At 40.7% G+C, this 12524-nt stretch overlaps 1 protein-coding gene across 4 annotated transcripts in view; it reads left to right on the forward strand.

The window, feature by feature from the left end:
* ACTN1 (actinin alpha 1) overlaps positions 1–12524 on the forward strand; it is a 96839-nt gene that overhangs the window by 59433 nt on the left and 24882 nt on the right. For 2 of the 4 annotated variants that reach the window (XM_056851410.1, XM_056851408.1), the window contains exons 6-8: positions 1941–2019; positions 5780–5861; positions 8500–8585. In XM_056851410.1, the coding sequence (XP_056707388.1) occupies positions 1941–2019; positions 5780–5861; positions 8500–8585 (247 nt within the window). Of the gene's footprint in view, positions 1–1940; positions 2020–5779; positions 5862–8499; positions 8586–11422; positions 11509–12524 lie in introns of all 4 variants that reach the window. The other 2 variants (XM_056851409.1, XM_056851411.1) reach the window with 1 other exon arrangement.

The following is a 12524-nucleotide window of genomic DNA, read 5'->3' on the forward strand; positions in this document are numbered from 1 at the left end:
AGAATGCTGCTATACACTGTACTTTCCCTTCATGACTTGTCTTCACAAGCACACAATGCAGTCCATCTCCTTCTAAGTGTTGTGTACATACAGTTTGGACTCATTTGCACCAATGTATTTTGTACATGTAAATCTTAAAAGCTGGATTTTTGAACTGAGTAGATGATTTGCAATAAACATCTTCGAGAGCTATGCGGCAAAGAATAAGGTGGAAGTGATGAACCATGTTCTGATAACATATTTCTACTTGCTTTTCCTGCCCCCCATTTATGGCCATTTCAACCATAGTCCTCCTGAAAATACAAAAGAGATGTTGCAAGGATAGCATTTTGAGACTTATAAAAGGGGGGATGAATGTAGGTTTTATTTTCTTCCATATCAAGTCAGTTAAATATTTATAGACAAGAGATGTGTGTGTTAATAATAGAGAATCTGATTAGTCACATTTTCTCTCTCTTCCCTGCATAAACTAGTGTAATGTTCTGCCTGGAAGAACCACAGATTAAAACTACAGGGTGCGGCCAATCATGACTGAGGAAAGAATATACATTATTTTCATTCCTCAGTCTTCTCCTGCGACAGAATTATCTGAACTCTTCTCGCTTTCTGAATGTTTTGTGGTTGGTAATATGAAAAGAATGTAAACTGAAACAAAGGCAGAGCTCACCTATCATCATATATCTATAGAAAGTCGGATAACAGATTTGCAAAAAGAGGTAAAAACAAATAGGTGAGATTTCTCTACAAACCTGAAAAAAGTCCCAAATTTGTGAAAAAATCTGAAATCTAAAAAAAGAATATATTGGTAGATTGAAATGCCCCTAAATAATAGAAACAATGCCAGTAGCTTTAAGATAAGAATGCCCACAGAGCTCTCAGTGGCCATCCTGAAGGTTGTTAGGCAACCACAGCAATATTTCTGAGCTTTCCAAGCCTAGTTTTCTGTAAAGCAAAGCCATGGAGAGGAGCAGGGATGGGGGGGATACAGGGTGAAATGAGCCCCCCCCCCACACACAAAAGTCTTAAGGTTTAGTGTTTCCTGCTTTGGGGGGCCTATTTAGATAGAAATGTGGCATAGAAATGTTTTAAATAAAGTCCTTGTGGGTCCCATGCTTGTTATATTTAATTCTGAACAATAGCCTGGGGGGGTCAAAAATCCATGTAATAGGATTACAGAAAAGCGATATCTTTTGACGCACCTGGGTAAATCCCAGATTGGCAGAAAAATATGTAATGTAAAAATAATGTACTGCATCGTTAAAAGCCCCTAATATCATACAAACAGTGTCTGCTTCTTTAAGAAAAGTATGCCACTGAGATCTCATAAGTCTATGTTGCAAAAGGAGAAAGATTTATATGATCTGAAGAGAAAGCAGAGAATGTATAAATCTTTTGCCTTTTCACAAGTCTATGTTGTAAGATCTTGGTGGCCATTTGGGGGGTTACTAGGCAGCTTCCAACCAACATTCCTGAAGATGCCAAGCCTCAGTTAGTCTCCGCATGGGTTGTGGGAACAGACAAATTAAGATAAAAGATAGAAAGAACGGACGGTAAAGCTGGAAGGGAAGGAGCAAAAAAGATTAAAAGGGAAAGCTGAAGGTCGGGGGGACAGAAAAGGAGGGTGAGTAAGGACAGAGGCTGCAAGAGGGAGAAACAGAAGTAGGTAGATGGGTGGGAAAGAAGGAAAGGGAAGAGGCTGCAGGCACTGCCAGGGGGAGGAAAAGCAAGAGGGAATGTAAAAAAAAAAATTGCCTTGTGAGTGCCCACTTGTGTTTTTATATTTTCTGAGCCCAAAGCAGATGAAGGCCAGGTATTCTACCAACTGCATTCTGTTGTGGTGAATATTGCTGATCCAGTCTACTGTGGTATGCATTTTTCATCAACTTGTGTCACTGATTTTCTTAATGAATACTGCTGTTTTTGACCTGTCTCCCTTACAGCTGGAAGGATGGCCTTGGCTTCTGTGCCTTGATTCATAGACATCGCCCGGAGCTAATTGACTATGGGAAGCTAAGAAAGGTACTTCTTATTCCAAGTTTAGATATACTGGTAGGATAGAAACCTGTGTTGGCAATTGGGATAATAATCATACTTGCAAACTGAAGGAGGGAAAGAAAAGTATATTTGTTTAGTCATGGTAAACTACTATTTGATGTGATAGCTATGCATATGATAACATTTTAGTCTTTTTTAGGTTGTAATTGGATGAGTTGTGCTGGCTATTGCTGTAAATAAATTCATGCATATGATAATAGGTATTTTTCTAATACCCATATATTCCCCTCACTCACCTCTCCTTCACACTCCCTTTTCTCACAGATTATGACTAAGGATTCCTGTTTTGGAATTAACGTTGGCTCCTCATGATATATGAATGTATCACCTGGGTGAATCAGAGCTGGGTTTCTGAACCACAATATAATCTTAGTTTAGAGTCTTGGTTTGTGGGAGATAAACTTCAATTCACCTGGGTGCCTGTATTGTTTCATAATGTGGTTTCATTTCAAACCAGGAGGGGGACTGAGGGGAGCATGATGGTATAAAAAACCAACCACGTTTGTCTCCATCATCACAGCAAATTGCAGCTCAGTGTGATGTCTGAATGCAGCTTTAAGACTAGTGGCAGATTAAAAATTACCTTGGTCTTTAGAAAGCAAAAGTTAGGTCATTCCCCCAATTCAAATTTCAATACCTTTATTGGCATACCAGATTCCCCCAATTCACTTACGGCATGTTCAGTCATTTCAGATTGGAAGCTGATGTTTTCTTAGACTGAGTTTAACTATTAAGTTAATGTCGGGCTTGGCATCCTTGGAAGAAGCAGCTGCAGTGCCTTTTCAAAAGCCGCAGCAGGGCCTTTTGTTGCTTGTACAAGACTACATAGCTAGCCATGAAACCTCTTTGAAGACCATTTTGCCCATTCAGCTTTGATCATAGTGGGTAGGGATGACTGGAAAAAATAAATTGTGCTGATAGGGAAATTTTAGAATGTGTGCGCAAAAAAATAAAATAAAAAACCTTTGCCTCTATCTTGTTGTATCCCAACTATTAGCCATGAATCAGATATTCCTTTGTGGTATGAAAGTTGGACAAAAGTTCTGCTTAATGTTTTTTTCTAGAAGCATGTCATTTTGGTCAGTAAGGACAGGATATTTTTGTAACTGACATCTACAGTGCTGATAATGTTGAAAACAGTCATTTTTTAACTACATGAGTTTGCTTTGGCTTTTAACTGAAATAGTTCACAGCAAGTATGCCTTCCTCTCTCATGGTGATTCAACAGTTTTGCTGATTTGCATTTGGTAAAAAGGTGACCGTTGGTGACATGGCAGTAATTATTATGGCAGCAACTTGTGATATGTTGAGTTAGAATTTTCTTGTAGGAAGGAAAATGTCTGTACAGGTTAGCATTTTATTGTCAGGCCTGGGAAGCAGCAGTATGAGAACTGAGCAATCATTTCTAATGTCAGCAATATTAGAATACATATAAGGCAAGATTTTCCTAAAGTTCTGGCCAATATTATTAGTTATGAAAATTAATAAAATAATTAAGTCCTTACGATAACCTACAACGTTTTCCTTTCTTAACTGCTCTGAGCATACTTGGCTCTTTCTCTCTCCTTCCCTCTCCCCTTCTGTTTCAGTCAATCAATCACTCAATCACATTTATATCCCACCTTTGTGCTAGAAAGCTCAAGGTGGCAGACATGGTTCTTTCCAACCTATTTTTCCCCTCACAACACTCTGTGAGGTCGTTTTGGCTGAGAGACTCAGGGCAATTCAAGGAACTTCATGGCAGAATGGGGTTTGGGGGATTTGAACTTGTCAGTCCTAGTCCAACTCTCTAACCATTAAAGCACACTGACTCTCCCAGCAACAACAGTGTATAGTTCTTCGGAGAGGTTCTGTGGCAATTACACTTGTGTAAACATTCTCAGATTGTGGTGTTGATCTTCCCCGAAGGTACAATGTTATACACACTTATCTGGGAGTACAGTAGGTCCCATTTACCTCAGTAAGAGTTTGGAGTAAACATATATAACAAGAGGCTGTGAGTCATGAACAGTTTGTTTGAAACTTTGCACGTATTACTAAGACAAAATGATGGCAGATATATTAACATACTATTTTCCTTCGCTTAGACAAAGTCAGAACAAAGGAGAAGGCCAAGGCCATCTGGTCACAGACTTGCTTAATATTCACGAAAAGAAGAACTATTTAAGCAAAAAGCCCCTGAAGTATAATGGCTGCCCCAGCAGTGTCTGTTTAACAACTGGCCCATTCCCATTGTATTTCACAGGAGAGAAAAGACTGGGTCTCCTCATGGATTTTCTCCTATGTAGGCAGTCTTCTCAAACATTGTCACAATGACTCTGCTGAGCTCAAGGAACAAAAATGATTTTTCTCCAGTTGCAATGAAAACAAAACCAATAAAAAGAACACATCTGTCAGTTTCATTCTCATTGCTGGGCTTGGATCTCATGGAAAAGGAAGATAACAGTGCTCATGGCCCTTCTTTTAAGGTCCCTAAAAAGCATGCCCCAGAAGGACCATTTAGCAAATGTTTAGAATTTATTGGTTCTCGTAGGTTATCCGGGCTGTGTAACCGTGGTCTTGGTATTTTCTTTCCTGACGTTTCGCCAGCAGCTGTGGCCGGCATCTTCAGAGGAGTAACACTGAAGGACAGTGTCTCTCAGTGTCAAGTGTGTAGGAAGAGTAATGTATAGTCAGAAAGGGGTTGGGTTTGAGCTGAATCATTGTCCTGCAAAAAGTAACAAAGGTAATGTGCTAACCATTGTCCTGTAAGTATCAAGATAATGTGCTAATGAGGGTGTGGTATGTTAATATGGAACCATGTATGCTGAAGTGATCTGTTAATGTGTGAAATCCAAAGCTAGATTAGCTTTGGATTTCACACATTAACAGATCACTTCAGCATACAATGGTTCCATATTAACATACCATACCCTCATTAGCACATTGTCTTGATACTTACAGGACAATGGTTAGCACATTACCTTTGTTACTTTTTGCAGGACAATGATTCAGCTCAAACCCAACCCCTTTCTGACTATACATTACTCTTCCTACACACTTGACACTGAGAGACACTGTCCTTCAGTGTTACTCCTCTGAAGATGCCGGCCACAGCTGCTGGCGAAACGTCAGGAAAGAAAATACCAAGACCACGGTTACACAGCCCAGATAACCTACGAGAACCAATGAACTCTGACCGTGAAAGCCTTCGACAAAATGTTTAGAATATTTGCCTGTGTCTCTATTATATTTCTTCCAAGGAGCTCAGGACAGTGTATAAAAGTTCCCTGCTCCTCTATTTTATTGCCATGACCGTATGTGAGGTAGGTTAGGCTGAAAGAGAGTGACTGGCCAAAGGCCTTCCAATGAGCTTTGTGACTGAATAGGGATATGAAGTGGGGTCTCCTAGATTCTAGTCCAGCACTCTGACCACCACACCATATTGACATTCTTCGTGGTGGAAAATGCCATAAAGTCACAGTTGACCTGTGGCGTCCCCATAGAGTTGTACAGAGGTGATTTGCCGTTGCCTGCCTCTGCATAATGTCCCTGGACTTACTTGGTGGCCTCCCATTCAAATTCTAACCAGGGCCGGCCATGCTTAGCTTTTGAGACCTGACAAAAGCAGTCTAGCCTGGGCCATCCAGCTCAGGGCATTGACATTCTTATTGTGCTTAAATCTTACTAAAAATTGTTTATTCTTTTGTGTGCTCATTGCTAACTGAGACCATTTCTTTCCTAGGATGATCCTCTCACTAACCTGAACACAGCTTTTGATGTGGCAGAAAGGTTCCTAGATATCCCAAAAATGTTGGATGCTGAAGGTAACGTAGAATCCAATTTTGTTTGACTTTTTCTCTCTTTTTCCTATTCACAGAGAGGCTCCTCATACTGTCTGCTTGGACTTAATAGGCTTCAAAATATTATCCTTCCTCAATGAAAGGGCAATGAAAGTCCTGATACATAAGAGAACTGCTTTCCTGTGGCTGGATCCTGTATAGTCCTAGTTAGGGCTGAATAATGGAATGATCTGTAATGTACACATCATGGGGGAAGTTTGTCAGCACCACCATAGAGGAGCAGCATGAGTCTGTTGTTTATATCTTACCAGTGTGATATGGGACCCGCCACAGGGAAGCATATTCCACATGGTTAAATTGTGGAACTCCCTGCCCCAGGTTGTGGTGATGGCTGCCAACTTGGAAGGCTTTAAGAGGGCAGTGGACATGTTCATGGAGAAGAGGGGTATTCATGGCTACTACTAAAAATGGATACTAGTCATGATGCATACCTGTTCTCTCCAGCATCAGAGGAGCACGCCTGTTATATTAGGTGCTGTGGAACACAGGCAGAATGGTGCTGCTGCAGTTGTCTGGTTTGTGGGCTTCCTAGAGGCATCTGGTTGGCCACTATGTGAACAGACTGCTGGACTTGATGGGCCTTGGTCTGACCCAGCATGGCCTTTCTTATGTTCTTATGGCACCAGAAATATATGAATTGAATCTGATCAGGTTGTGTCATTAGGGTTCATTTTCTCCAGTCTGCTCTGTATGTTAAAAACAAAAGCCGTGGCCTGCCCTGCAGCACTTTATTATGGAGCCTGTTTGGTAAGGCAGAGATAAATTTAGTAGCAACCAAGCATCTCTTTGTGAGTGATCTGCCTTGGATAAACAAAATGAATTCTCAACAAACAGCAAACAGCATGCTATCTCTACAATACACAGGGAGTTGAAAAAACAAAGGCTTCCCAAGCACCAGTTATGATTTCAGTGTGTTTTGTCTCTTGAACCACTAATAAAACAAAATAAAGGAGGATCCAAAGTATGTTAGCTATAGCCTTTGGCTCTCAGGAATTAGACTAAATACAGATCTGAAACACCCCTTTTGCCATATTACCTCTGTGTTTGAAAATCTACACTAGCATAGAAGGCGCTATAGTTTTCTGGTTGCCTTTAATTCTTCTTCTGATATTTTTCTTCTCCCCTCCCCCAACAGAACTGAGGAGAAAATGTTGATCTGGTTGTGCTCAGACCAGTCCTGTTTTCTTCTACTCATGTCATGTATTGTGAAACATTTTTGTATAGTTGGCTGAGCAAAAGCTACGAACGTACTCTGCTAGATCTGACCACCAGGACATCTGTTTTCACATTTCTTTGAAACCGACATTCAGCATGTTAACCACCTTCTTACCCTGGCTTTTAAGCTGGGTGTGGCGATAGATGCATTTAGGCAACTTGGCTTTAGAGCCATAGGCATGAGAATAAATTTTAGGCTGCAGCTTTAGAGCCACACTTTGCAGAGTACGCTTCATTTTAAAATGAAGTGCATTTGCTAGTGATTGGCCCTGCCTGTGTCCTGGTGGATTTAAAGGAGGAGAATTTGCATATAAGACACCTGAGAAGAGCAATTCACCTTTTTAAAAGTATCAGTAATCAGTAATGCAGTGTGGTGTGGTAAATAAGTATTTGACCCCACTGCAGAGATCCTTCCGCAGGTCAACTCCTGAACGCCAAATCACAACTTTGGGAGAAATATCCCCGCCCCAACAGCTATGATGCCAGACAGCCTTTCCCAGATAACTGCATTTTGGATTAGGCAGGCAGTCCTGGTCCATCTGTTGTCCACGATTGCCATGCATATGGCAAAAGCAGACATGGACTAAAGATCTGTCAATGTTAATTCAGTCCTCAAAGGAAGGCTTGTATACCTTGCACTGCTGCCGTTTTAAAGAGGTTTTAAATTACCATTGACCTTGTCTAGTTCCCCTAAAGGGTTTTACAAGGGTTTTGTACATCGGTAATGAAACCAGTTCTTCATACCATCTACAACCCAGCAAGTGGCCTGAGGTTGCTGTCTCTGAATTTTATTTTCTTAACCCTCTGGCATTGCCACCAAAGATGTGTATCTGAAAGTATTCAGACTGGTTTGGACCACAAGAAAACATACAGAAGATGCAAAAATCTTTTTTAAAAAAACTTTTGTACTGTTGCCCTTCATAAATGTAATAGCAAGAAAATGCTGTGAAAAACATGGCATGGCCTGAGCTTGGGAGGTGACGGATGTTTGCTTCCCCTGCTGAAATAATGTGTGCTTAGAAAACCTAGACCACAAATGTGCTGAAATGGAGCACAAGATGGCAGGGAGGGAGAAAGTCCCATTTCATTCAGTACAGAAGCTGCTTTGGGTTATCTTCCACCTTCACATATTTACTAGACACGCCTCTCGGATGTGCCAGTTGGCTCCTCTCCCGAGAATAATTTTCTTTGTAACTAAGAGCAGGAGTGTAGGAACAGTTGTTCTAAACTTAGGGAGGAAATCCTCTGCTGGCAAAGTCTGCAAAGGTCCACCCAGCAGAAGCGAATCTTCACACCTGCCCCTCCCTAGGTGTCCCTGGCTGTCCCTCTCACTTTGCTCACTTCCCATCAGTTGAGATGCTCTTTAACTTCAGGTTTTCTTTGACAGACATTGTTGGAACTGCCCGTCCTGACGAGAAGGCCATCATGACCTATGTTTCTAGCTTCTACCACGCCTTCTCAGGAGCCCAGAAGGTATCGCAGGATTCCAAGCTTCTTCCACACAGCGCACCTGGTCCTCTTGCTAATGTCCAAACCTTTTTTTCTTTCTCTCTCTCCTCTCTAGCTACGGGCATCTTTATTTTTATTATTTTTGGCAGCTTTGGCTTGTTGGTTCCGAGTGGCGCCCTGAGTATGTCACATTTGGGGAACACAAATTGGTCAAACACAGTCCTACAGTCAGTGAATGAATGAATTATTTATTACAGTCAAAGACCTGTAAAAGAATAAATATATAATCAGAGATGTTACATTAAAAAATATTACATATATTAAAACAAGCAAATATAATCCATTAAATTAATATAGAACTATGACAGACTCTAGCACCTGCAAAAACTCTGGCCACTTTATCCATGGTCCAAGGGCCATGGTCCAAGAAGAAAAAGGATCAGGATCAGTTTATTATTACAGCAATTGCCAGCAAAAGAGAACAAACATACCTTAAATACACTATAAATAGAAAATAAGCAATTACTAAAAACCCAGATAAAATATTCTCTCCCTAAAAAAAATTAAAACAATGACCAAAATTTTTCATAAGTTAGGTTTTAAAATTATTGACTATACCCACCTTTTCCGAGCGAATTTTGATTGCTACAGAACAGAATTTAGCTACCTTTAACAATCTATTAAGATCTCCTTCCCGCAAGAGGTATTTCAATTTCTCTACCTCTGAGCTAAAGACTGTTGTATCAATAAGTGGGAATATCAATTTCTGGCACATTTCCTCATAAAAGACACAGTCAGTGATGGAGTGCAAATCTAGTCATGGGTATTCTGCTCCTCGGTGGCAGTGGGAGCTCTGCTCTTTGTCTCTCAATTGCAAAGATCTCTCTAGGGGTGAACATCAGGGTGGAGAATTAGGACAAAAATATTACTCTTGTCTGAGGCACAGCCATTTGTCATATATAGTGGATGCGCAGCCAAATAGCCTTCTTCGTGCAAGTCCAGCAGTCTTAAATTGCTGCTGAATTGCTTTACCGATCCGTCACAGTAGCTGGGCCCTTTCTAAAGTACAGCTCTTACTTCACCAGAGTATGTCATCAAAAATAACACCTTGGGGCTGGAGATCAGTAAATATGGAACATGTGAAGTTGCTTCATACTTACAGATCATCGGTCCATCTAGCTCAGTATTTAATGGTCTGACTGGCTGCAGCTTTCCAGGGTCTCGGGCAGAGAATGATCTTTCCCGGCACCTGCTACCTGAATTCCTTGAACTGGAGTTGCTGGGGACTGAACCCAAGATCTTCAGCAAGCAAAGCATGTGCTCTGTCATTGAGCCATGGTCTTAATGCAAATTTGCTTTCCCTACACTTATGAAATACAGTGAGACTATTTCTTAAAAGCAATACTTCTTAAAATTATGGGTCCCAAAAAGGAAGGTGCCATTGATTATTGTAGTTTATTAAAGCATAATTCTTGCATTCTTAATATAAATTACATTCACAAAGCATTATGCCATCCATCATCATTGTTACATAGCTAAAGAAGTGCAATTACAGGAGTCCATTAGAATTTCTTACCCCAAAAGTAAGCAGGTCACAGGCAAGCAATCCCTTCTGAGAAGAAGCTGTCAATCGATACAACTTTCCTATTGTAGTTTAATAAATCAGCTGTTCTTTAAGGTAAGCTTTGAACCTGAGCTTAAAAAAAAAAATTTTTTAATATGTTAGTCCTCCGGTCAGTTACCGTTATCCTACATGAAAATATAAAACAGGAAGGGTAATGCCTGCATTCCTAAATGATATATAGAGAGAAAGCTTTGGAAGTGAATCCAGAAATTGCAGCACTTGCCTCAGAAATGTACCGTGTGTTACTCTTCCCAAGCTACATTTAGATCTACTTTGAGAAAGGGGTGGGCGCATTATCACACTCAGCCACTGGCCAATTTCTGACGGACCATCTAGTTCCAGCAGGTTGCTGGCATTTTTGCAACAAAAAAAAAAGGAAAAGGGGGGGGGGATAATTTGGAGCCACATGAGCCTTAGCCTCATCCAGAGCATAATTTGCATGTGACCCCAACCCAATAGCAACCATTCTTTGCTTATGGAATGCTCAGAGAAAAGTTCAGGTTTGAACTATTCTTGCCGACATGCTAATATGCAACAGGCAAGTAGTTTTTGTCTTTGGGAAACATTCAGACATATAAATTCCTCACCTGTGTTGTAAAATTGTACCGTTTCATAGAACTATTGTGCTTTACTCCTGAATATGTAGCTTGGTTCTAACCTGCCAGAAAGAAATAACATGCTCAGTGAAAAGAGCATTGGAATTTAATTTTGTCTGGTTTCTCATGGGTATAAAAACTAGGCTAAGTTAATATGTAAGTGTTCTCCAAATTGATAGCAATCAAACGGTTCTCTTAAGACTGATGTGTTCTTGTTTCCTTTTGCTATCTCTGCATCTACAGCTTTTGTGTTGGGTCTCTGTCAAATATCAACTACTTTTCTTTTTATGAGTTGACTGGCAGTTGATTCCCAGAGAACAATAACTTTGCCCCTATCTGCAAGTGGGTTGACCCTACTGACTGTGGAGCTGTGTCAAGATAATAATGTATACTGGGGTAGTTGCTAAGAAATTGAATCTGAACATGGATAATAATTGTAGGTACCACTTGACTTCACAAAGCCAACCCTGCTGGTCACTTTCTGATCTGAATTCCTAGCTCTCCGCATGGAAATCTGTTTGGCCTGTCCTGCAATGCATGATGGGAAGTTCCCCCCTCTCTCACCACCCATGACTGTTTTATTTTATTCTGTGTGCTGCTTCTTACTTTATCCTTTCAACCTCTTCTCCTTCTTTGCACAGATATTATAGGCACGCTAAGGCCGGATGAGAAGGCCATTATGACCTATGTTTCATGTTACTACCACGCCTTCTCAGGTGCGCAGAAGGTGAGACTTTACTCCTAACAAACCCCTCCTCCTCCTTCTGTCCCTGCCCACCAAATTTACAGGACCTATTGTGACCATTTCAAGTATGGAATCCAATGTTGGCTTTCACACTAACTTTCACACTGAACTCTTAAGGTTGTTGCCATATCCTTGGAAAATAAAAGACTTTGGCTTTGATGAAAGCATTTTCATAATAATTATATCTGAATTTTCCCAGCTAAAGATTCCAGACTGGAACTGCCAGGTCCTAACCACACTGATCCGAGATGGAATATATTTACTGGTTCAGTGATTTTGTTTGATGCTCATCTATTGAGAAGTGGATTTTTGGTGTACCACCTTTCACAACTGAGTGATAGATCCCTAGAGCCCCTGATACCTGATTATTGCTGTTAGTTGATAAAATGCTAGCTTGCCACTGGCAGTGTTAAGTCTGATGGAAGTGTTTAAAAGACCCAGATCCATAATTATTAGCGGTGTTAATAACTACTGTAGTATTTTGATGGATGAGGCCCAAATATCATGTGATGCTCAGTCACAGATATTTATTTTCCAATTGTTTCCCTCCTTATTTTCAATCCAATACAGCCTCTGTTTTCCCTTACTACAGATACTAATATCCTTTCCTTTCTGGAGGGTGGGAAGGTGGAAGCACAGGGGTAAGTGGTTAAGGGCCTCCTTTCTTCCCTGCCAGGCATCCTGTCCAGATTGTAGCCTCTGGGGCAGCATTTGGCAAAGGGAAAATAGCAAGAAAATCCAGAGGAAAGCTACATTTGACTGGCATGTAGTTTGGGTGTTTTTCATACAAGCAAACATCAGTAGCTGAAAGCACTCTTCTACACACGAGAGCTTGATTGCCACTGTGGTCTCCCAAAAGTGTTGTTGTTTTCTAAGCATCTACCTTTCTCAGTGGAGACAGAAAATTGCCATTCAGCATTTATGCAAGTGCTGATCCTTTAATATCAATAAATCTAATCATGCCTATGGGCTTCTTTTTTTAAAAAAAAGAGTCCATT

The sequence above is a fragment of the Euleptes europaea genome, chromosome 6 (genome assembly GCF_029931775.1).
Source record: "Euleptes europaea isolate rEulEur1 chromosome 6, rEulEur1.hap1, whole genome shotgun sequence".
Lineage (NCBI taxonomy): Eukaryota > Metazoa > Chordata > Lepidosauria > Squamata > Sphaerodactylidae > Euleptes > Euleptes europaea.